At 41.0% G+C, this 26,694-nt stretch overlaps 1 protein-coding gene across 1 annotated transcript in view; it reads left to right on the forward strand.

The window, feature by feature from the left end:
- Nucleotides 1–26,694, forward strand: part of clstn2a (calsyntenin 2a) — a 166,603-nt gene that overhangs the window by 131,392 nt on the left and 8,517 nt on the right. Inside the window, exons 9-12 of the mRNA XM_085377112.1 lie at nucleotides 1,022–1,143; nucleotides 16,811–16,973; nucleotides 22,279–22,445; nucleotides 22,715–22,863. Of these exons, the coding sequence (XP_085233238.1) occupies nucleotides 1,022–1,143; nucleotides 16,811–16,973; nucleotides 22,279–22,445; nucleotides 22,715–22,863 (601 nt within the window). The remainder of the gene's footprint in view (nucleotides 1–1,021; nucleotides 1,144–16,810; nucleotides 16,974–22,278; nucleotides 22,446–22,714; nucleotides 22,864–26,694) is intronic.

Genomic DNA, 26,694 nt, shown 5'->3' on the forward strand with positions numbered 1-26,694 from the left:
CGCACTGAAGTCTATCATATTCAATTGATTTTTTTTTAACAAATGTTCCTATTTTTATATTGAAGAGTTGAAGAGTAATAGAAAAACAGAAAAAAACAGAAAAACACACTATAAATGAAATTAGCTAATTCTGACTTCTGGCAGAAAACTGTATTAGAATTAGAAGCAATCGTCCCTTTTACACGTCTTATGACTTAATCACACTAGAGTAAAAATGGGAAGGTAACCTCTTTGCAACAAGGAAAATTGGTGGTTGGCTGGTGATTACGTTGATTTATTTATTTTTTTACATTGTTTGTAAATAGCTGCCGTGACCAGTTCGGCATGCAACACTCACTGCTTTCACTCACAAGCCAATTGCGCAGGTCGCCTTGTGGGAGGGAAGTTGCAGCCAAACAATCGCAGTCTCAGACAGATTGGCAAATGTTTGCAAATAATTTTCATCTAACTTAAAAATTCCATTATGATCTCTGTCTTTGAAGTATGCATTTTAAAGGCAATTGGATTGGAAGTTAAGTCACACAGTCACGGTAATTTGGTCATCCTGCAGTCTACAACCACTTCTTTTCCATAGTGTGACTGGAGCATTAGCACTGCTTAAAAAACTTGTGATAAATATCTTTATTATATGATTATATGCTAAATAAATATTGGTTTTCACACCAGTGAAAGACTAAAATTGGTTCTTCCATTAAAAACACCAAAATCTATTAAGTTAAGTACCAGCTCCTCAGTGCGGGTATGTGTCCATAAGAATGAAAATGCAGATATGCAAGCGGCTCAGACCACACTCACTAAACTGCCTTTGTTTAGTTGACTGATGTGGAAAGTAAAAAGCTGTACTCTATGCCAATTTCTGAACTGAAGGAAAAAACAAAATTACTGACATGAACATGAGCAACGTCAATTTTCCTTGAAATAAACCTGCTGATTAGAACATTGTGTAATTTAAAACTGCACTATATTCAAATGTGTGCATGTTTTTGTATGACCATGCCTCTTCTTGGTCTTCCCATTGTAGAGATGAACCGCCACCATTATTCTCTGTATGTTCACAACTGCCGCCTGGTGTTTCTGCTCAGAAGAGATTTCACTCAGCTTGACACTTTCAGACCTGCTGAGTTCCACTGGAAACTGGAGCAGGTATGAGTACATATTTGTGTGTGAGTATGTGTCCTATTTATATCTGCATATAGATTCAGGGTGATTCTGTAGAGCAGATAAAGGGCTTTTATTCATTCTATAGGGAAGGGAGAGGCTTTTCATTTTAATTATGAAGGCCTTTCATGGCTTTTGTCTGCTTGGTGCATGATATAATAGAGTAAAAGACACCACTATCCTACACACGTACTTAGACTCACACAGAAGTACAGACCAAAAGAGGAAAGTCTGTTTAGTTATGGGTAATAGCTCACCCAGCAGCAGATCTCTACTACCTGTCATGCCTCTGGAGAGTTGTTGAACTAATTTGCACTGAAGGTATGTGTTTCAGTCCTGCAGGGAACCTTTAAGAGGTAAAAAGTTGCATCATGCAGTATAGTGTTGCGTCTACAAGAAGAATGCAAATAAGAGAGGTTTTTTTTAATCTCACTGAATGTTGCAGGCAGTAACTATTGCATTAAATAAAATGCACTGCTGGGAGGTAAAAAGTTTTAGTCTTCAAAGCGACTTCTGTTTTTAACCCTGTCTGTTTAGAACAATGCAGGCTGTCAAACTGATGTTTAAAGGTCAGGTACATCAGTGACAGGGACACTTAAATGAGAATCATCTGGATAAAAGGAAGCTACTCCCCGCAGCTCTTGAAACAGGCGTTGGTGAGAGTTGCATTCAATTCAGTTTTATTTACAGAGCACCAAATCACAACATCTGCCTCATGGTGCTTTAAACTTTAAGGTAAAGGTTAAACAAGATGAGAACAAAACACAGACTGATGGCAAATTTAATGATATGTAACAGCGGTATGTAAACACCTAGAGAGTGAAAAGAGATGAGTAAAAAGAAGTGCTCAGCTTAACACAGCACCTCAGCAGTCTCAGCCTTTAGCAGCATAACTAAGTGATGCTTCAGGGTCAGAGAATCTAGCCCTAACTATAAACTTTATCAAAAACGTGTGGTCTTAAAAAGTGTAATCTTAAAAATGGAGCGGCTGTCTACTGGGAGCCTCCCCCCCAAACTGGGAGCTGTTTCCAGGCTGACAGGGCCTTGGCAAGAGTTGCATTCAAGGCCTCCCATTCTACTTTTAGAAACTTTAGCAGCCACAAGTTGCCTGGAGTATGAGAGAAAGGACCCTATTAGACTAATATGGTCTTTAAGATTGGATGGAGCCTGATTATTTAAGACCTTTTATGTGATGAGAAGGATTTTAAATTAAATTCTGGATTGAACAGGGAGCCAGTGAAAAGAAGTCAATATGGGTGAAATACATTCTTCTATATCTTTCTGTTTGTATTCTCACTGGAGTGTTTTGGATTAACTGGAAGCCTTTTTAGGGAACTTTAGAATAGCCCGATAGTAATGAATTGCAATAATTCAGCGTAGAATGAATGCCAGAATTAGATCTTCAGCATCACTTTAGGATATTGCACAGATGAATAAAAACACCCCAACATATTTGTTTAATATGCATCTTAAAGGACATAGGCTAGCATTTATAATGTAAAAAGTATTGGTCTCAGCACTTAACCTTGTGGAATTCCATGGTTAAGAAGAAGACTAACCATTTACGTAGAAAAAAATGGATCTGCTAAATAGGCACGATTCAAACAAGGGAATTGCAATTCCTTGAACACCAATAGCACGTTTTAGTCTCTATAGTAAAATGTACATTTTTTTTATTTTGATTGAAAATTTAGAGTCAACTCCAATTCCAAAAAACCAATGGCATACTTGGGAATGCAATAATTATTTTTTCATAAACATAATATTGAAACTAAGAAAGTGTTCAATTTTAAGAAAAATAGTTGATTATGAATTTGATGGCTCTAAAAAAATGTCTAAAAAAAGTTGGGACAAGGCAATGCTTAGCACTGTGTAGCATCCCCTCTTCTTGTAACAATAGTTTGTAAACATTAGGGAACTGAGGTGACCAGCAGCAGGACTTTTGGGAGAGTAATGTTGCCCCATTCTTGTCTCGTATGGGATTGTACCTGCTCAACAGTCCTGGCTCTTCTTTGTCATATTTTTATTCACAATGTGCAAAAGGTTTTCAGTCGGTGAAAGATCTGCAGGTGGCCCTGCCCAGACTCAAAGCCATGCTTTTGTAACAGGTGCAGTATGCGGTTTAACATTGTCTTGCTGAAATTTGCAAGACCTGCTCTGAAGGAAAGGCCTCGATAGGCTACTTTAGTGCCTGTATATAACTTTCAGCACTGATTGTGCCTTTCCAAATGCGCAACCTGCCCATTCCATAGGCAGTAATGTACCCCATAAAATCAGAGATGCAGGCTTTTGAAGTGAGCGCTGATGAGAAGCAATTCAATTCCATTCAATTATATATATATATATATATATATATATATATATATATATATAGCGCCAAATCACAACAAAAGACAAAAGTCGCCTCAAGGCGCTTTATATTGTAAGATAGGCCCTACAATAATACATACAGAGAAAAACCCAACAATCAAATGACCCCTTATGAGCAAGCACTTTGGCGACAGTGGGAAGGAAAAACTCCCTTTTAACAGGAAGAAACCTCCGGCAGAATCAGGCTCAGGGAGGGGCGGGGCCATCTGCTGCGACCGGTTGGGGTGAGAGAAGGAAGACAGGATGGTCCGGCTCCTCCTGATGTGCCCATGTTTTCTATAAAGATTCAAATTTAATTTTAAATGAACGGAGGTGTTTCTTGATCACATACAGCCTCTTTTCATGACAGAGCTTTAACCTGCGTGAAAATGTGACAGCGATTTCTGGAACGCTATTCTGAAATCGTTCCACGATTTGCAGTTTTTTTGGAGATTGGTGAACCTCTGTCCATCTTTACTTCTTAAACAATCATGTGTCTTTTTTCCACCACTTACTTTTCGACCCTTTTGTTGCCCCAATTTTCTGCGACGTGTTGCTCCCATCAAATTGAAAATGAGCTAATATTTTCATGAAATAGCAAAATGTCTCCATTTAAATATTTGATATGTTTTCTATGTTCTATCATGAATAAAATATGGCTTCATTCAATTTTCAAATTATTTCTGATTTTATTTACATTTTAAACAGCAGCTCAACTTTTTTGGGAGATTGTGTTTGCATTTACATATTGTCTGTTACTGAAACAGCGTGACATTTGCCGAGCTCATGAATATGTGACTCATTTCCCTTCCTTAAAGGCTGTCTTTCCTCTTTAACTCGCGCTTAATCAACTCAGCGAACGATTGTCTGTTTGGTGCCGTTGTTGTTGTTATCACGTTGCTCTTATTTCTTAAGCGTTTGTATTAAAATCAAGGCTTCCACCAAGTTTAGCTGCAAAGTTTGTGTTTTGTGAAAAGGGCAGAAGTTTAATCGCCCAAATATATGTGCAGAAAGAAAGCAGCCAGAAAGTAATGTTGTTAAATCATTCACATGGTTCAATTTTTCATCTGATTATTTTATCAGAAGGGTTGTTTTCGCCCTCTGCCACAATTTTGAGTCAGTTTGAGTCTCTTTATTGTGTCTGCATGGTGTTTGCGTTTTTTTTTGATGATAACCCAGCTCACCACTGTAAAAATGAATGCTAGCTGTATATCTAATCTAATTGTTTACTCTTGGGATGGCACATTTATCAGCCATATTTTGAAATTATTAGAAAATGCCTCATAATTATGGAGAGTTCTCAGAAGTTTCCACTCACAAAGCAGATTATAAGAGATTTGTATTTGGTCTTTTTGTCAGTGCAATGGTGCATCTCAACCCTATGGTTTATATTTTATCTGTAGGTTTGCACTGAAAAATATATGCAAATTCATTTTCTTGGTTTTTTCCTTCTTCTTTTTTTTCATTGTGAGGGCATATGCGGTAATTCCCTGCATTCATACAAACATCAGTGTATCTTTTGGTTGTCATCTTTGTTAGTGGTGGTGTGTACCTTCCAGGCAGAACAGTTGTTTGTTGCAGGTCACAGGTACAACAAAATGTGTTTTTCTCAGGTGTACCTTCCAGCCAGGTAGCTGTTTGTTCTAGGTCAAAGGTAGATTGAAAAGTGCTTTCCTCAGTCCACTGTTATTTTCTCCTGTGGCCCACAGAGGTGGATGTGACAATGAGAAGGGCACCCAAGCAGATTGCTAAGTTTTCCAAGCAAACAACCTCAAGACATGGTTCTATTTCTGCTTTGCTTTTTCTCATTCTCTCTGCATCTGTTATCTTTCTCCTATTACCTCTCTCTTGCTCAGTCTTTGCTATTACACGCACACAGACACACACACACATATATATAGTTCATAGTTCAGATAGTGGGGATCCCATTTTCTCCTTTAGCTGGATCGTGTGAAAGACCGTGGAGGGAGTATGCTGTACAGTCAAAGAGAATTTGTGATGGTGCTGCTCACCACTACAAATCACTCTCATTTGAGACTCTCATTAAATATAAATGGAAACTGGTCTGAAATACCAGAGGTTAATGAGAGGAGTACATAAATGAACAGAGCAAAGAAAAAAAAGTGCTCTGTGATTATCGTGAACTGATTATGACTGTGATTTGCTGCAGTTTTTTTGTCTTGTTTCTTTATCAAACGCCAGAGCATAAGTTTAAGGAGATAGAAATAGAAATACATTCATGAAACTGATGTGTTATTGTTAAATCTAAGTGCAAAATGGTCATTTTAGAAAGAAATGCTCCTCTTTAAAACTTAAAAACAGATATTAAAATCTGATCTGTGCCCTGAAGCAGTACACAGTATTTTATATGTGAGTACGGCTGATGCCAACCGTCTACAAAAAACCCTATTTGGATTTTTATCAGATGGCAACCAGGGACCATCATGCCAATTAGTTCTCAGACCAAACCCATCAAAATATTATGTTTACCAGACAGCCATGTATACACACGCACGCACACAAAGAGAGAGAGAGAGAGAAACAAAGTAACAACAGTAGCCATGCTGCAGCACTGGGGCGTTAAAAGGTTTGAGGGCTACTTCCACTGCCCTTTATTTTGCAGGCATTAGTGAAACCACACTTAGCTTTAAATTTCATGCTCACTTTGATCTTCACTAAAATCTTTTTGACAGAGAGACATTTAGGCTACGTTCACACTGCAGGTCTTAATGCTCAATTCCGATTTTTTGATCAAATCCGATTTTTTTGTCTGCTTGTTCACACTACAAATAAAATGCGACAGCAAACGCGCTCTTGTGTGAACGCTCAAAGCGGCCCACATGCGCAAAAGAAGGCGTCACACACAACGCACTCTGTTTAGACCCAGAGCAACAGTATTGTTTGACTGATGGCCGTTAATATAAAGTCTTCGGACTTTACGTTTCCCAATTTTTGCTTTAAGTTATTTTGTTATTTACATAATAATGTAAATAACCTAATAATGATCATTATTGCTGTTTTAGAGAGGAGCGGTGCTTCAAAGGATAGTTGCAGATTTCTGTCAGAATCTGCAGATTATACAGTACAAATAAAATGTTCACGTTTCTCCAACGTTGTCTTCCCAACAGTTTCACTGACATCTACACCGGATGGCCAGGAAGCGTTCGCGATGTCTTCTCGGGCGCTTCTCTGGCGCGTATAATTGGCGTCTGTCTTGTGTCGGTGACGTAAAAGACGTATTTAATGCGACATGACCGTTCAAACAGCAGTCGCTTTCTAAAACATCGGATATGTATCGGATTCAGCACCACATACGAAAGTGACCCAGATTGGATTTGAAAATATCGGATTTGCGACGTTCACACTGTCATACCATGATCGGATATGGGTCGCATAGGGTCAAAAAAATCGGATTTGGTGCGCTTTCGCCTGCAGTGTGAACGTAGCCATAGACACAAAACTTATGGCTACGACACAAAACTAAAACGTAATCAGTAGCTTTAACTGGACTTCATCCCAGCAGTGACAGAGAAGGCTGTTTCCAGCTAAGGTCACAGAATGTTACTTCCTTCCACAAGTTTATAAAAACACAGAAACAATCATAACCGGATTCCTTGGTTGCAAATAACATTCTACTTTTACTGTACTGAACATAATGGCATAGACTAACAACAAGCTGGAAGTATCGCTAAAGCAAATGGAGACAAAGTGGAAAGACACTGTCTGACCTTTGTTCTAATTTCTTTAAGTAGTCTTCTGGAAAAGTTCTCCAGGCTTCTTGAAGGACATTTAAAGCTCTTCTTTGGATGTTTCTGCATTTTGTTCTGTTCTCTGTCAACATGATCCCACACTGCTTCAATAATGTTGAGGTCTGAGGTCTGGGGAGGCCAATCCCTGACTGATAGTGTTGCACTGTGTGTTTTTCTATCCAGGTATGCTTGTATTGCATGGTGCTTGGGGTCATTGTCATGCTGAAAAAGCTGTTCCCAATCAGATGCTTTCTAGATGGTATGCAGTCCCCAAACCATGACAGAGCCTCCACTGTGTTTTACAGATGGCTGTAGGACACTCACAGCTGTACCTCTCTCACGGCCTCCTTCAGTACATAATGATGATGATTGGAACCAGAAATGTCAAGACCAGAATTGCTATTGTGTGTTTATACCTTGAGTTAGATTCATAGACCCGTATTAAGTGGGTTAAACTAAAAAAAATAAAAAAAAACATTCCTCTGAAAATGGTCAGGTATAAGGACTCGACTGAAAATGGTTGAAAAAGTGGCTAGTGTACAAAACGGCCTTTAGAAAGCCTGGAGGACTTTTGCTCAGCACTTTAAAAACTGCAAGTATTTCTTGCTCCAGCAAAATATAAAGAAATGAAGAATGGCTCAGGACTTTTGCACAGTACTGTGGATAGGAAAAGTAATAGAGTAGCAGTAATGTTGTATTAAGAGTTTTCTGGAAGTGCACAGAGTGTTAGACAGGATCATGAGTTTGAAGCTGGAAACCGAAAGGCTGATGTTGAAGGTTGTGAACACCGTAAGTAGTCGTCAATTAGAAGAGAGAGGAATTCTGGAGTAATTTGGATGAAGTGGTAAAGAGCATTCCCAATAGGGAAACAGCAGTGATTGAAGTGGACTTCAATGAAGATGTGGGTGAGGGGAACAGGCAGATGGTCCGCTCTGGTGACTGCTAAAGTCAGAAGAAGAAGGTTTGACTGAGTGACCAGTGACCACCAGGATGATGGTGGCTTCTCAAACGTAAATCATAATTCCACTAATCTTCCTATTAGTTATCCTTCACAAGCCAAAGGGACTATCACTGTTTAGTGATCAATGAAGTTCATCTCCTAGATTCAGATGTCATGTAAGCAGAGGACATTAAATAATGAGGTATGCTTCATTTCTTTCATATAAACTGGTTCAGCAAACCAGAGATTGTCCTTGTCGGCTCACTGCATGGAGTACAAAGTACTACTAAAGATAGATTGTACCAAATGATAATGCATTGCACTTGTAGGCTGAATCACACTGAAACCAAATAATGAAATTAAGTCTGTACTCTCAGCATTAGCTCTACTTCCAAATGCCTTTCTTTCGCACTACTGAAAGAAATTTTAACATTCACTGCTGAATGTTACACAGTGTATTATATATTAATAGTGCATATTAATACTTATTATTTAGTATCTCAGAGTGCCTATAGTGCTTAAAACAGACTAAACTAAGAACAGGAACTGCCAGAGCGCCTTGAGGTGAATAATGAGCACAAGAGTAGTGGAGGCTGTTGGAAAAAGGACTGTGGTAAGAAGAGGAAGAAGAAGAAGGGGTGACTGTGGAGTGTCACAGCTGCTTCGTACTGTCCTTGTTCCTCCAGCACTTAGAAAGGACACCCAATGGCTTCCGCAGCAACCCCATTTAGCTCTATTGATTTTGCAATTCTGAGCCTAAGAGAGGAGGGGTAGAGTGTGATGAAAGCAAGCTGGCAAAGAGCGAGGGAGAGAGAAGCTTCCATTTTCCATGTCGATCGAATACTCTGAAGGAATGTCACATTGGACAGAAACCGTTATGCACGCATCTACAGGCACTGACTTATTTATGAGTTTATGTGAACACAACCATCCACACAAACACACACACACACGCCAGGATGCCTGCTTTTCCTTTCAACTTCTCAGTGTTGGTAATGGACTAAAGGATGAATCACTACCCTTTCTGAACATTATTCACTCTCCCGAGTCTGGAGAGCCTATCAGTACAATCCAGCTGTTGTTCTTACCAAGTCCTATACAAATCAAGAAACACTCTCTTTAAATTTCCTGCAAGCCAAGAGTGTGATCTTTAATGTGCACCTACACCTTTCTATATTTCCCCAAAGTCAAGAGCGTGTCCATTAAAATCAAATGCTTTATAGGGAGAGCACAAAATATAGTGTATTACAGAAGGGTTAGAGGGGAATCAAGTACCCAGTATTTTTCTCAGCATAGTTGTGAGATTTTGATAGGATTAAAAGATTTCTTTTTCTTTTTCACATCAATTCAAAATAACAGTAAATATGACAGGGCATGGTGAGAGCGCCCATGTTGTGAATCACAAAACCAGCTCTCCGATTTCACCAATTACTCCTCTCACAACTTCTGCAGAACCCCTGCTATTTATTGTTTATGTCTGAGATCAATAATGAGGACTGAATGCTGGAGTTAGAGCAGAATTGCTCATCTACAGTTATCTGCCTTATCTGCCTGTTTCCACCATGCCTATCGTGCCATGGCTTGTTCTCTGCCCTGTGTGGATTAAAAGGCCCCGTTTGTTTCCCGAGAGATTAATTGGATGATGTGGGTGGTTGTGGTGTGGCGTGCATTGCCTCCCCTTCTGTTTGTAATAGATAGCGCCTATGCAGAGTGTGAGAATTTTTCATCTCACACACAAGAGACTAATAAATGTTTCAATTTTACGTCTAATTATGCATATCCACGTGTTATTTTCCTACGTGAAGTCTCGGGGCGTTGCAGCTGGAGTGAGTTTTGTTTGCTAGAGCAGATTTTTAAAGCAAAAGCATCTGGAGTGAGAAGACAAGACAGAAAGGCAACCACGCTTTGTGATAGATGAGAGCACTTAGTTAAAAAAAATCAGACTTCATAATTTCTTTCAGTTCATGTCATGTTTTCTCTCTTATTTACCATGGATCACTTTCATTTTGCAATTTAATCTACTGCAAGGACTATTCATGTTTTTGAATAGACAAACACAAGTTGGCACTGAAACGTACATTTGTTCCTTTCTGAGAGTGCAAAACAGAAAAAGACAGTAAGCAACTGAGGAAATGTTAAGAACTGCCTCGAGCAAAACCACTCAGTGTTTATTTCATTTCTAGCCTCTATTTTTCAAATGCCTTCATTTGAGAGCTCAGCTGGACTTTGTCTGCTTTAGGTGCCCCCTTTATCTCTCTAAATGTAAATTTCTTTGCGCTCTATGTGTGCTCGGGCCGGAGGGTGAGGGATAGCAGGAGTATATATGTGTGTGTGTGTGTGTGTGTGTGAGAGAGAAAAAGGCTTCTTAATGCTCTTTATTGAGCACTTTGCATACATGGTGAGTGCTCTACATAATGTACTAACAGCTTGTTTCTTCCATCGTTCTATTTACCACTTCCAGTCACTCCACACGTCTCTCCAACTATTGCTTGTCTGTTCTCTTCTCCTTCTCCAATTCCTGCCTTCAGTTCATAAAAAAAGTCTGTTCACATCAGCGATGAGGTAGAATTTAAATTATTTACAGGTATCATATTGCTTCATTCATCAAGTAAGAGCTCCTGGAGATATAGGGGAAAGATAAAGACAGGCAGATTTCAAACATTATGCTGAAAGACGGTATTTTAAAGCAGACCTTTCACTTTAAGCATCTGGCATGTTTTTGCATTGATCTAGAGCCTCATATCTTTCTTTCTTTGGATTGTTTTAGTTGTAGCACTAACACAAATCAGATCTTTATTAGATATCAGATATTTTTCTTTTTTTAAATAGTTTGGCAGAACTTTTCAAAGTAGAAACTGATGGTTTAGAAGTTTTAGATAAGCACACTTTGCTTTATAACTTGTGGAAAACTTGGCAACTCTGTATTCTTTTAATTGGACAGTTTTTTTAGTGAGTGTTCTGCATAGAAGTTTGCTAGATTTGCCCTTTCACAGAAAACTGCATGTTTTTTTTATGCGCATGCCGTTGCGCATGTTAGCAAAGCTCGTTTCCTTTCTTCCTTTCTTTTGCTTTGTGCCATTTATTTATTTATTTCACTATCCTTGTCATTCCCACGGTGACACATAATACGCTGGCATCAAAAGTGCGGTGCTGCATCTGTGTCAGAAAAGAGATGATCAGAGGAGAGGGGTGCGAAAAGGAACAAAAGAGATGAAAAGGGAAAGAGAAGGGAACTGGAAGATATGACGGATGAATGAGGTGGAGGTGGGGAAAACAGGGGAGGGGAAAAATAGTTCAGACAAAAGGGCATAGAACGGGCCGGATGAGAAGTAGAGAAAAGGAGGGCTCTGGGGAAAAACTAGACTTCCTAAAATTATCTGGTGAATGTTTGAAGAGAACGACAACAACACAACTTCCAGCATCCACCGTTATTTTACCCAGTACTACAGTTATCATGTCCATCACACAAGCTAAAGTACTAATAAATCTGATCAGACAAAAGGTTAGTTTTCACTTGAAACAGATGAAAACGCCATCATATATATTTTATAAGATTGTAAGGAAGTCCCCACATCTGAAACCTCTCCAGTATATCGAAATAAACTTGACCTTATTAAAGGGCTCCTCAGCAGCCAGCACAATGTCCTCATTATTCTGTCGATGTCAGCAGATCTAAAAAGCACTAATGCTGTCTGTGAAACTGTGCTTTGGTGTCCTCCTCAGAAAAGGTTCACACAACCTATAACCTCTGTTTGGCCCAAAAATAAAAGATTCGAGGCCGCCGCTTTCCTCGTTAGCAGCTGGTCTAACGCAGAGCTGGCAGCATCGAATTGTTTTGCCAGGGATCTTCTGGGTGAAAAACCTCAATTGAGTCCGTGTTGAATTGAGACTGTGCAATATTTTCTAGGTCCAAGTGGCTCTTAAGATCTTCCTTCTTCTCTGCTGATGTGTAGGATGTAATAGCCTCTCGTAAATACACCGTGGCAGATCTCCACAAGATAGACTGGCTTATCTCCAGCTTTTTATCCTCAGCAATAAAACACTGCCGCTGCTGCTGCATGGTAATATTCTCTACAAAGGAAATCAGGCTGAGTAAGGTAAGGCTTAGTCACCACAGTCTCCAAGATGAACCTTTGTCAGAAGAGACCTACTCCATACTGTGATAGAGAAATGATTAGAAAGAGGATACTGTCTGTACAGTCCTTGAATCTATGCAAAACAATTAAGGACATAATCGTAGGCAGCACACAGATTTTTCTGTCTAATTGATTGAGCGCTCTAAGTGGGGGGGTTTTAATCCGATTATTTAAAAAAGCTGAAGCGTTGAATGCTGGGAAATGACAGTCACATTGTAACAAAGCCTTTTATTTTTGCACACAATGTGCTGGTCTTTCTGATGAAATTAAACAATAAAACAATTGTTTACTAAAATTTCCTTCCTGTTAGACTGATTCATAGCAGGTATTGGTTTGGAGTAGCAGAAAAAAAGAGAAACTAATTTTGTTAATGATGGCTTTATGCCATCAAGGTTCCCAGTAAGCCTTGACAGTGAGCCAGTATTTAAAAAACCCTTAGCTAACTCAGTTAAATGGAAGACATTGACCTTGTGTTTTTCCGGTAGTGGCATGCCCAAATGTTCTCTATGTTTGAAAAATGTAAAACAAGCTAACTGAGCAAGCACAAGAAGTCCTGACAGAAATAGTGAAAGCACCTGTGTGAGTGTGTCAATAATGTAAATATGGTTTGAGGTTAAAATATTCAAAGTGTGTCATACCTAAAAGCCACAATCAGCACTTTTACTTGCACATTCCCTCTGCAAACACATGAATTCAAAAGGGTTTCATGGAGGAAAACGACAAAAAAATGATGTTCTGTGGAGGTTGTTAAAGTGATTTTTGAATCATTGGACTGTTTGTCTGTCCGCTGTGTCTTCTGTATGTCCTGTTTCTTATGTTTCTTTCATTCAGGGTGAAAAATATAACCTAAGTTTTTATTTTTATTGGTAGTAGGAAAGGAAAAATTTGCAAAAATAACAACTGCCAGGTAACCGACCTGAAAAATATTTTCCAAAAATGCCCCAATTTAGCCTGGTAGGAAATCCCAAAAGTTAAGAAAACTGTAAATGCATTTTGAACTTCTATGTTAGTGCAGACGTGATGTTTATGTCTCTGCACTTCAGCCTCTGTCTCTCCTATTTTCTCTCTTTCTGTTGTGGGAATGCTGTGATGATAGCATCCATCCTAAACAGGTCTGCAACCTGCCCGAGGACCAGCTCATTAAACTGTTTCAGCATTCATTGTCTCGTTACTTTGATGCAGAGGAGAAGTACTTTCAAGCTCACACTAACTAATATGTCATCAGACAAGCAATGCGTATACAAACATGGCTCTGCAACAGAGAATTGCTGATGGTATCTGCTAATGATGTGCGTGTGTGCATTTTTAAATATGTGAGCACGATTTAATTTAGACAGTTTAGACAGTCAGCTGCATAAACAAAGTCAGTGAGAGATTGGATTCTGAAGCTAATCTTTCTTGGATGAAGTAGTCGAGTATATGTGCAAATAAATTTTCGCACTGAAGCTAGTCGAGAAAGTTGATCTGTGATCTTTCTGTAATATTTCTAGTCATTTTTTTAGCTTTCAGGTTCAGGTTTCAGATTCAGTTTTACATTCTCTGTCATGCTTTGGTGCTGAGATATTTCTCAAATACAGTCTGATTATGCATTATCATTATGCATGATATTTATTTTTCAAGCATGCAGTCACTGTGCATGCGTTCGAAAACTTGCATATAAAAATAGATGTTATTCGTCTTTATTTCTGTTTGGAAACCACTCCATCAGTTATTATAATCAAAAGCAGAGAAAAGCAACAGCAACACACAACACAATAACTCAGCCTTACAGCAAAACTTTTTTATAGTTTGTCTGGAAATGGAGAGTTGCCGAAGGGATTTGTAGCCATGCTAACTCTGTTCATGTCTGTGCTGTGGTTCAGTCTGCTACTTTGACCTGAAATATGAATTCAATAATGAATGGATCAGCATAAAATGTATTGCAGATATCTATCTGTTCTCCCCGAGGATGAATCATTTGCTATAGCGTCACCAGGATAGATTTCAGTTACAGGATTTAGGTTTACTAGTTTTGTTACTCATTCAGAACCATTTGCAAACTAATGCCATTTTCATAATCCTTAGCTCTTAAACTAAAACAAACTGCATCTTTGCATCTGCTACGTGGCATTGATATTTGTACAGAAATATACAGTCTGTAGGCAAGACGCAAGATTTTGCACCAGAAATTTTCAGATTTCTGTTTGTTGTCTGCTTGTAGTCTGAGCAGTATCGACCAATCAGTTCAATAACAAGTCTAACAACATCATTTGAGCATGTTTTTTCCCCTTTAAATCTATCTGTAGTCAAACTGTAATCATTGACAAGAGTATAGAAAAGAGCCTTGATAGGACACAATGGAAGCCAAGAGGCAGTGGCCATTGCACCCAGAGGGTAAGTCATCTGGTGTCCCAAACTGTGCTTTTATAAGCTCCACATAGTCACAGCTCTAGGAAAATGCAGTATAATGCCATATAAGTGGAGACAGTCACCCACATAAACAGTGCTGATAATTGTAGAGGCATGCACTCACCTCTGCAGGCAGTCAGCCAACCAGCGGCTAAATGAAAGTGGCAATTCATTCTGCCTGTCTAGTCAAGTACCCGTGCAAATCCTGAATGCGAGATGATGAAACTAAAATACACTGTCATTGTTAATAACACACGGGTGACTTGCCCGAATATTTCACTTAATGTACAGTAAAGGAAGGTTTAAAAAAAAGAAGAAGAAAAGAGGCATGACGTGAGGAATGTCATGCTACCAAAATGTAGGTTTTGATGACTACATCCGAATAAAACATCTTGAATCATCACATCTGAAGGTGGTTTTAAAAAGTGAGGTCTAGTGGGTAGGAGCAGTTTCTGGGCTCTCCTCTCTGTCAGCATATCATGTTATAAAGCTAACATCCCTCGAGATTCTTAGTTGCTCCAACAAAGGTTTCGTCTACATTAGTTTATATGTAAGCTTAAGCAGAAATTTATTCTCCGTGTCCGTGTGTGTGGCCACTTGGCCTTAATGAGAAATCCCCCGTCCACCTGTTATGTTTTCTCTTCGTATCTGAAATTAGCAGATATTTTTCTGCTCCATGCAAACCAATCTTTTCCTCCATCTTTAACCAAATCCTGCCCACCAGACTGATTCAACTAAAACAGTCTGGCCTTTTCTTGTCTGAATACCTTTGAAATTATATTTACCTCAAGTGCCCAGAAATAATAACCTTTAAAAGAAAGTGCAGTTTCATTTGAAAATATTTATTTTAGAAAACACCCACTGTGGCCTCATTATTTGTGAAAGAAGTTGTTCAGGGCCCCATGCAGCGCTGTTTGTACCATTATTGCTTTGGGCCATAAACTATACTTGTACTCCCCCATTTAACAGCATAAAACATGAAACTTTGTTTTTTTCTCATTTCTATAGCTGTTTACTGTGTTCGGCACTGTGCAGGACGGCAGGTTGTCCTAACATGCACTAAGAGAAAATGCCAGAGTCTTGTCACAGTATGCTAAGGCCTCTGTAAAAATTAGATTTCATTAGATGGCCTCTAACAGCTCCAAATTAAAGCAGCTTTTTTCTGTAACTGCCAGATGTGTAATAAGAAGCCACTTGATACAATATTGACTTAAAAGAAAATATTATTTCATTATTGTTTTTAAAGCTGGTTGTCGCTGCTAAAAAACACAAGTCATTGCATGTTTTTTGTTAGAAAGCTCCATTCTGTGTAACAGGAACACATACTGGCTTCTTCCCCTTGTCCAGTTCAGGGTCACTGTTGGGCCCAGCTGTCACATGGCGACAGGCAGCGTACATCCTGGACGGATCACCAGTGTGGCAGCTGGAATAACATACAGAGACATCCAACCATTCACACCTACATCCAGTTTAGGATCACCTGTTAAGCAGACCTGCATGTCTTTGAACTGTGCACGTGAAGAGAACCCAGTCAGCATGTAAACGCCCCACAGAAAGGCTAAAGCGAGAGAACAGGCTCTGTCTTTATAAGTTCTCACGATCGAGAATGTTTGTGAAGGTTGATAAAAGTTGTGTGACGCGCGACTCTTTCTACAGCTGTGTTTGTCACTCACCGTGTGCCTTTAATGAACAGCTCATTAGACGGAAACCTCATTAGCGGTCTGACGACAGGGAGCAAATGATCCGGGGAAAAGAAGAGGAATTTGATGCGTCTCATTTATTGGAGGTAGAAAGGCAGGGATTGAATGCTCCCTGCCTTTCTACGCTTTTGGGTTTGGAGTAAACATCATCATGTTCATAACAGCAGCCCTATAAACATAATCCCCCATGGCAATACGCTCCATAATAATACTAATAATAATAAAAAACCCCAAAAAAGATGTGTAATTGCTTCAGTAATGTATTTTTAAAGCTGCCCCTTTTTCATTTCTGTTTTAATCGGGCCTGTTGTCGTGTTTCAGTGCGTACTAAGAGGACATATAATTTACTGGCAGCATAGCGATATGACAGTTTTTCTCTGTGCTTTACAGATCTGTGACAAGGAATGGCACTATTATGTAATCAACGTGGAATTTCCTGCAGTGACTCTTTTTGTGGATGGCGTGACTTACGAACCCTACCTAGTGACAGATGACTGGCCGATCCACGCCTCGAAGATCGATACGCAGCTGACCGTGGGCGCCTGCTGGCAAGGTCAGTGTGTGTGTGTGTTTACCATACATAAGCATAGAAAAACAGCCATTTTTAATGCTTTATTTAAAAGCACCAGGGTTAATTAATTGTTTCAAGGCTGCATACATCCCTTTAATGAGATAAATAAAAAAAGGAAATGATATGTTGTCCTGATTTTGTAAAGCAGGAAATTGAAAGCAGGTCTTGCGTATTCTGATACAATGTAATACTCAACATGTGACATAATTGCACTGTGCAGGAACACTATTGAAAGCAATACATTTCACAGTGTGTGCATTGCAGGCCACTGAAATGCATAATGAAATGCATTATGCTCCAAGAAACCGAATAGTCTGTGCGAAAACTGCAGGTGCAGCAGTCAAAAACATGTTTTCTTTTAATGCGCGGTTGTTACCAGCCTGAAAAATGCTGACAACATATCATAAGCATAAAGAAACCGCATCAATAAAAAGGCAGAGCAGCCCAGAGATGTTTAAAATTACATTTGAATCACAAAGGGAGATAGTGAGAAAGAAGGCGAAAATAAATAAAGAGACTAACATTTACATCCCCGGCCTGCGAGCTGTTTCCTGTGGCACAAGCCAAGCGGGTATCAAACAGGAAATTCTGCGCCGTCGTTTCCAGCGACAGGGAACGGGAGCGTGCAGAGATCGCGTTGGACTGAATAAAAGCTACCCTGCTGTCATGTTTATTACTTGAATAATTACAAAAATAAAGTGCTTCATATGAGAAAGAGACAGTAGTGATCCTTTTCTTGCTGCCTGCCTAAATCACATTCACAACCCTTGCCAGCATCATCCAACGCTTCAATCCTGATGGCATTTTGGTTGCTGCTTAAATTTCGTTTCATCCTGTGCCTGATTGCAATTTTCTTTCTGTCGTCGTCATTTTCTTCCTTGCTTCATACAGCCCTCTCTTGCCGCCTCTTTCCATGAATCTCTGATTGTGAGAGAAAGCCCTGAAGGAAGGATTAGCTAGAGTGAATGGAGGACAACTTTGCCAGCTATTACATCCCAATGAAGCCGCTTTAAGCTTCACTAAGCCGCAACTGATAACTTTGCAGGCCATTAGCGAGCAAGATTGCCTTTCAGAGTCTCTCATTTCTCCATCCTCCCTTTCACCACAATCAACAACATAATGATGAGACATGTGGAATAAAAAGGCATTTAGACTGTACTTTTCACTGCCCCGAGAGCAAAAAGAAGATGCGTGTTGTTTTCTTTACAAGGTTAACCCCAGAGAACGGTTTGGCTGTTGTTGGGTCTAAACAGTTTTCTGTGGCATTAATTTGTCGTTGAGCTTGAACGGCAAATGTGAGTTCGCCGTCCCATTTCATTTAATCTGCGACACGGCCGTGGGTGTGGACTTTTTTAAGCAGCCCTCACAGTATTCAGAAATTTTAGCAAATAAGAAGCTTTAAAAAGAGCGTGGGGTGATTTTATGTGGGAAATGAAAGGCATCAATCAAAAGAAAGCAGCATAATGTACTCCTTTTGAAATCCTTTGAGAAGGCAGCAAAGAAACATGTATTCTTGGACTGGAGGTAATCCACCAGACCTTTCTCGTTTTGACTCGTCATAATAGGAAACGCGCAGTTGTAACTAATAACATTAATTATGGCTCTGCTCTTTCAAGGTGTCGCAGTAATGGCAGCGAAGCAGCGGGAGCAAAACAAGAGTGAATGAAACGCGTGCGGCTACTGGTGTGATTAGTGTGTGTGCCTTTCAAGAGAAAGTTGAGTAGGACAACAGAGTCAAACAAGATCCAGTTTTTTGAAATATTCAAACATTTTCTAATGTTGATACGCATGCATTGACCTAGAGCGCGCTAATGAGTCAGTTTGCCCAAATAAAATGCAAGAGAATCACAAAGAAAACAAGAATGGGACATGAGACAGGAATGAAACATATTTGCTTAAAAGCATCAGTCCAAGGGCAAATGTGTAATTTAATGCAGAGTATGTCTTTGAAATCTGGAGATCTCTCCTGAGGATTTTTAAGCAAATGTTTTCTGAATGATCTTCCAAAATGTCACAACTCATGTATCCAAGGTCTGCTAGCTATAGTATCTGGCATTGTACTCTTCAGTGTCTACTCTTCTCTGTTTTATTTCGTTTTGATTGATTGTGCAAATCTATGTAAAATAGATGCACGTTTGGATGTCATTTTGCAGGAAAACATGTCTTGGCGATGAAAAACCTTTACACAGGTAGAAAGAAAGGGAGATGATAGACAGGCAAATTAGGCCTTCTCTGCTCCCACTTACACCTACCTGTGTTCCAAAATGCACAATCCTCACCATCTCTGCTCTGAGTGTATGGGTTTAAGAAATGTACTATAAGAACAACAAGAGTCCACCTATGTATGGAAAATAAACTTAGATTGCTTTTTGTATGTGAAGGAACACTGTGTCACTGTAGACACAGATTGTGATATATCTACTAAGTGTCACAAAACTATAAAAACATAGCAAAAGAAGAAGTGGCAGGCCTAAAAAACTGTCTAAAAGAGATGACCAGTATCTGGAAGTCATATCCCTGAGAAATAGGGGGACGGGCAATCCAATAAAAGACCTGACACAGTACCTGTGAGATATATCTGGCCCTTCAGCTCATCTGTCTGCTGCTCACTGAAGCCTCATCAGAAATGGTCTCAGTGGAAGAGTGGCTGTCAAGAAGCTGTACTTAAGGAAAGGAAATGGTGAAAAGGCTGAAGTATGCCGGATTACACAAGAACTGGACAGAAAATCAGTGGAAACAGGTCTTATGGAGTGAATGAATCCAAATTTGTCATTTTTGGCTCAAAAATGTGAGTCTGAGTGCCTACAGCTATCTGTAAAACATGGTGGAAGCTCTGTTGTGGTTTGTGGCCAATTCAGCCAATGGTGCTGAGAAAAGTATCATCAAATTTTGATCCATCTTGAAGCTGTCTGATTATTAACAACTTCTTTCACACCGTCAATGCGGTAAAAGTATACCTTAACAGACATAGCAACAGGTCTTACAGAGCGATTAAGCCAAAGCGAAATTTTTCCAATAAATTGTCAGAAGAGAGCTACAACAATAAGTCTGTGAAGCACGATGGAGGCTCTGTCATGGTTTGGGGCTTCATTTCAGCCAGCAGTGTTGGAGATCTTATCAAAATTGATAAAAACACAGCAAATTACGGCCAGATTTTGATCCACCGTTTGGAAAGCATCTGATTGGCAAAAGTTGAATTTTTCACTATGACGATGCCCAATGATCCCATACTCTGCCAGTACAGTAAAAGCATAGTTGGATAGAAAAACATACAATGGATTATTATCAGTCATACATTGGCCTCCCTAGAGCTCAAATCTCAACATTATTGAAGCAGAGTGCAATCAGCCAACATCCAAAGCTCTGTTTTTTCTCTGATATACTGTATCCACATGTTTGTTTGCAAATCGCTCCACATGTTGTCCATTTTCCATTTGCAGAATGTAAAGAAATGAGAGGTGGATCAAGATTTTTGCATGTAGTTTTTGTATTTTTTCATGTGAAACATTAGTGTAGAATTGTGATAACTGGGGAATAATTTTAAGTGTTTTTTCATCTATGTCATCTATAAAAAATTGAACACTAATGATTCAGCCTGTTTGTTTTTGGACTAAAGTCTGAGGTAGCACAGCACACAGACATATAAGACATCCAGATCAATCAAAGGTTTATTGATTTGGTTGTCGTTAGGTTAATTGAAACAAAATCTATAAGTTTAAGCATGTCTGCTTTCATTTAACTTATTCAACTAACCTTCTACCTTCAAAGATAAAGTCAGAACATCGTGTCATACAGACCTCCTCTTACACATACCAACAATACATTTTCTGTTACAATATGTGATGCAGGAACTGCTGCTGAGCATTCTCTCTCAGCTCCACATGTATACACCCTTGTATGATTCACACTGACTGAGCTGAGGGAGTAGATGCCTGCAGCCCTGTGCAGGCATCTAGTTCTGAATATCATCTGCAGTGTCTGTCTACAATTCCCCCGAGCGCCTCTGTACAGAATAGCTCTGTCCCAGGAGAACCTCCTAGCTCTGCTAAACGAGTGAGCAACTTTAAATAACAAAACTGCTGAGTCAGTATTCTGCAATGCTAAAAAGTTATATTCAGTTGGAAACGAAAAGGGGGGGGAAGCACTGAATAAGAAGCACCAGTAGAGGACCACTTCATACATACACTGTTTTTGTCTGGGTTAATAAACAAGTTAAGTCATTTTCCCAGATAAAATAAAATCAATATGTTTCAGTAAAAATAATAATGATCAAATTCTAGAACTGGAAATTCAATTATTCAATTCAATTAAAGACTGTGTAAATATTTCATTGCTACTGTGACATACTTGTTTGTGACACTCGGTTTATTATGAACTACAAATAGAGCGACATCCACCATTTTTGCATTACTCTAAGAGGAGCTGTCACCTTTTACGAGAATTTTCAAACACGTAAGCCATAACTGGCCTGAAAGACTCAGGCAGGAAGTAATTTACCTTAAGGGGGGGGTTAGACCTGTATGGAAATTACACCTGTCATAAGAAGTGGTAAAATTGTACCACGGGGCAGAGCTGACAGGAAAATCTGCTACGCTCTCCATATGAAAAAAGTGCACTCTTAAGAAGATGTCAGGGCTTGACAGACCTCCACAGCCTGTACTGCTGTGATACCTTTTACACAGAGGACTGTGCCAAGGTGTTGGCTTCCACTTACTGGTTTTATTTAGCTTATATGAATGGTTAGTTTGTATTTCCCACCGGCTGTGGCAGTTGCAGAACATTTTAGGTCAAACTCACACTACCATCTGTCAAAGTCATAAATCCAATGTGACCAGCTGTCAAAATCAGCTGTTCTGTTGCGTCCTGCGATGTTTCCTTGAATACTGCAGACTATATTCTGTAGGTCATGATGTCTGCTTTTCTTGCTTATCTAGAGTGTACAGCACTTAATGTATGTGTACATTTCACATCCCTAACCTAAAAATTTGTACCTAAACCTATTTAAACACCTATTTAAAGAGCAATGTTACTTTCAAAGTAATCAAAGTACTTTTTTTCATGCTGGCGCTGATGTAATTTTTTTTCATGTTTTTCTTTTAATCTAAAAGTTTGAGAGAAATAGCTCTCCATGGTTTCTGTATATTTCCTTAGAAAAGCACACACATTTTCAGTATTTTAGCCCCTTTTTCACTTAGCTTTCTTCTCCATATTGTTACGTCTGTACTTTCCTCTTCTTTTCTCTTCTTTCTCCTCTCATACATCATATATCTTCTCTCTTCCCCACTAGGTGGTGAGGTAGCAACCCCAAGGTTCACTCAGTATTTCCGTGGTAGCCTGTCGGGTCTGACGATCCGACCGGGTCGCATCGAAACCCAGAAGGTTATCTCCTGTTTGCAGGCTTGCAAAGAAGGTCTTGATATTAACTCCCTTGAAAGCCTCGCTAAGGACATAAAGGTGCGTGGAAAAAATGGATTCATTCAACTTATTTCTCCGCAGTAACAGCCAACTGCATTTGCATTGGTCTAAAAGGAAGAAGGAAAGCACCATAACTTATTTATGTGCCGCTTTTAAGTTAAAGCGCTTTCATTTCCATCTCTGGAATATAATGGAGTTGAATTTAAGACGTCCACATCTACATGCTTTTTCATAAAACCTCCACTCATCATCTTATTGATTTACTTTTGAATCTGAATGAGAACAAGTCGTTTGTTGGTTTTTCCCAGTTTCATTTTAACCCGGCCCAGTCTGTGCTGGTGGTGGAAGGAGAAGATGTGGACAGCATCAACACGGCCATGACCAAGGTCTCCTACATCAATTCTCGCCAGTTCCCCACACCAGGCCTCCGACGGCTGCATATCACCACTACAGTACAGTGAGTGCACATTTACTCTGACAGTGCGTTTTTATCTCAGCTATTTAAGAGACGAAACACACGCCATGGCTTTTAAACATCCAGCTTTCGTGCACCTGTTCATAACTGAGGAGCTCAGCTTTGGAGCAGCTCTGCTGGAAGTACTGTGAGTTAACATCTTGCTCAGGGGTGCATTGACTTTGAGAGACTGGTACTCGCTGTGCAAGCACGCACACATCTTGTGGAAATCTCGTGGGACCAGATTTATTCATGGAGGAGGAATACTCAGGATGTTTTGTGCACAAACATTTACTGGAGACATAAAACAGCCTGTCATAACATAAAGCATTAAATCTTGTCCTGAGATGTCTTCATGTATAGTGATTTGGTCATTAGCTTAGCTTCCTGCAGTGGAAATCACACCTCTGTAGTTTTCAGTACACAGGCTATATAATTATTAGCTAGATAACATACTGGAGTATGTCACCCCACATTAGCCTAATGAGCTTATCCCAGCTGCAATGGGGAAAAGGAAAATATTCATGCAAGCACTGAAGGAACAAGCAAACTCATCACTAAAAGGCATGAGCTGACCAGCATGTTCGAACCTAAAACCTTTCTACCCAAAAGCAAACCACAGCATCAACACGCCGCCCGCCCCCCTGCAACTGTTAAAATTAGATAGCCGTCCTTACATTCAGTGTGTAATGGAGCGATTTAGGGACCTGTTTGATGTGCAGAACAGCTGCACATTTAATGCTTCTGCGTTTTGTTTTCTTTTTTAATTTCTGCCTGTTTCTTTAGACATTAAGATTTAAACTCTTTCTGACATTTTAATGTTTGTGAAAATCCCCAGAAATCTAACGTAAAATGTTTAAAGAAGGTGGTCAGCATAAGATGGGTAGTGGTCACAGGCAATGCAAACAGCTACAAACAGAAACAGTGGTGAGCAAAGCAGCTGCCAGAGCCGAGCTCTCAGTGAGATGGCGTAGGGTGGATCATTAGTGTAAAAACTATTAAACCAATAAGCAGGCCAGCTGTCCCTGGTGATTGCAAAGACCATATTGCTAGAGTCTATTTTGTTATGTTTTCCCTCTTCTCTCTCCCTCTCTCTTCTTGTGCTTCTATCTCTGCCTTTGATTTGATTTGACTTGATTAAATTGACTTTGTTCACTAGTAGCAGCAGCACTTCAGGATGATGATGTCATGGTCCCTGTGCCTCCCCGGCCAGCCCAGTGTGGCCACAAGTGTTTGTTGTTTTTCTCTCACTCTGTCTCTCCTACCTGTCTGCCTGGGCGGAGCTCTGATTGGGCTCCTGCCCTTGGCCCACGCACCTGCAGCTGATCTCGAGCGGATTGCAGTTCTCTGGCTCTTAAAGCTGGGGCTCTGAGCTGTTCGTCGCTGGAATATTGAGTAACTCTCGTTAGTATTGCCTGGCTTCCTTGCGATTCTACTGTTCCCGTGTTTGCCTTCGACTTACCCTCGTCTGTGTAAACAGGTTTACCTGGATCAGCCCTTTTGTGACCCCTGGACCCCGTGAGTAGGAGAGTGAGCTGAGCTGCTTGTGTGGAGACTGTTTGGACGAGGAGCAGAGCGAGTGCGAAGAAGTGTGTCTCCCCAGCCAAGTGATCCCCGGGACCCTGGTGTTTCCCCCCCCCCCCCTTCACGTGTATATAGTGCACCAGTGTGATTAATAAAGTGTCGTTGAACTGTGCTACCTCAGTCTGCGCCTGAGTCCGTTCCACTCCCGTGACAGAATATTCCAGCCACCATGGACTCAGCAGATTCAGCTTCCTCCCCGTCTCCCTCCGCCCCGGTCACACTGGAAGCGATCTTACAACGCCACGAGCGAATGCTTGTTCACCTCAGCGAGAATGTCGCTGCCTTAACACTAGCAGCTGCTCAGCGCACTCCATTGCCGGAACCCTCGCCTACCAGCGAACCCGCCCAGGCGTCATCAAGCTCCGCAGTAAGTGCTGCCTCACCGGTTCCGGTCCCGGCTGTGTGTGAGTTTCATCTCCCCACACCTGAGCTGTTTTCAGGGGATGTAGGGAAGTGTGCGGGTTTCCTTATGCAGTGCGCTCTCCAGTTTCGCCAGCGGCCTCATGCCTTCTCTAATGACGGGAGTAAGATCTCATATTTTGTTCAGTTGCTACGAGATCGTGCGCTGACCTGGGCACAAGCCGTGCTGAGCGCTAGTCCCGAAATTACTTATGATGATTTTTTGTCTCTGTTCCGGAGTGTTTTTGATAAAGGCTCCACTGCTGCGGCGGCTGGGCTCCGCCTCATGAACCTGAAGCAAGGTAAGCGGAGCATGGCAGATTTTTCAGTTGACTTTTGGACACTAGCGACGCAAGCGGGGTGGGGGCAGGAAGCATTAAAGACGGCACTGCTAAACAATGTGAGTGAGGAGATTAAAGATGAACTAATGGTGCGTGAGTTACCCTCCTCTTTAGGTGCGATCATGTCCCTATGCATCCGAATAGACGATCGCCTGCGTGCACGGCGAAGCACGCAACGTCGCTTCGCTCAGCCTCGGCCACCGCGGGACGCCTCACCGGGGCCTGGAGCGGCACTCGAGCACGGCGAGGTTGAGGAGGAGGAGCAGCCCATGCAACTTGGACGTTCGCAGCTCTCACCCGCAGAACGTCAACGGCGTATGGCTGCCGGTGAGTGTCTATATTGCGGCCGTCAGGGCCATTTTGCCTCTTCATGCCGCGCACGGGCAAAAGGGCGCGCTCGCCAGTAGTTGAGAGAATACTGGTGGGCGATATAACTACTAAAAGTTCTCTCCCCCGGCTTATGTTGCCTGCAAAACTCACCATTAAGAATGTTACCCACTCTCTTCAAGCTCTAGTGGATTCAGGTGCTGAGCAGAGTTTCATTGACGCAGCTCTGGCAAAAAAGCTAAACATCACACTACACGCCCTACCCGATCCGCTTGCTGTCACAGCCCTGTCTGGGCAACGCTTGTCGGACATAACCCAAATCACGGAACCCCTGTCTCTTACTCTCTCGGGTAACCACTCAGAGCGCATCGAGCTTTTCGTGTTTCAAGCACCGCGCACCCCCCTTGTATTGGGTTATCCATGGCTGCTCCAACACAATCCGCACATCGATTGGAAGAAAGAGAGAGTAACCGGGTGGAGCATCGAATGCTACATGAACTGTCTCCAAGCTGCACCCGCTCCTACCACATCTCCAGGGCCTGACCAGCCGGTCGAGCCTCCAGAATTGACCTCGGTCCCGCGTGTTTATCATGATTTGGCTGAAGTGTTTAGTAAAGATGGGGCGCGTTCACTCCCCCCTCATAGACCGTATGACTGTGCGATTGATCTCCTGCCTGGGGCTCCGCTTCCCTCTGGTCGTTTGTACAGCATTTCTCAGCCAGAGAGGGAGTCTATGGAGAATTACATTGCTGACTCTCTCGCTGCGGGCATCATTCGGCCGTCGTCCTCCCCGGTGGGAGCGGGGTTTTTCTTTGTTGCTAAGAAAGACAAGACCCTTCGCCCCTGTATCGACTATTGCGGGCTTAACAAAATCACTGTTCGTAACAAGTATCCTCTGCCCCTTCTTTCTTCTGCTTTTGAGTTACTTCAGGGTGCCACGATCTTCAGTAAGTTGGACCTGCGCAACGCCTACCATCTGGTGAGAATCCGTGAAGGGGATGAGTGGAAAACGGCCTTCAATACTCACCTAGGCCATTTCGAGTACCTTGTGATGCCTTTCGGCCTGACCAACGCCCCAGCCGTGTTCCAGGCTCTTGTTAACGATGTTCTCAGAGACTTTATTAACCGATGTGCTTTTGTCTACTTAGATGACATTCTCATCTTCTCCAAATCTAAAGCGGAA

Source organism: Diplotaxodon limnothrissa, linkage group LG18, assembly GCF_057381915.1.
Source record: "Diplotaxodon limnothrissa isolate DT_005_m linkage group LG18, D_limnothrissa_male_GT1.1, whole genome shotgun sequence".
NCBI lineage: Eukaryota > Metazoa > Chordata > Actinopteri > Cichliformes > Cichlidae > Diplotaxodon > Diplotaxodon limnothrissa.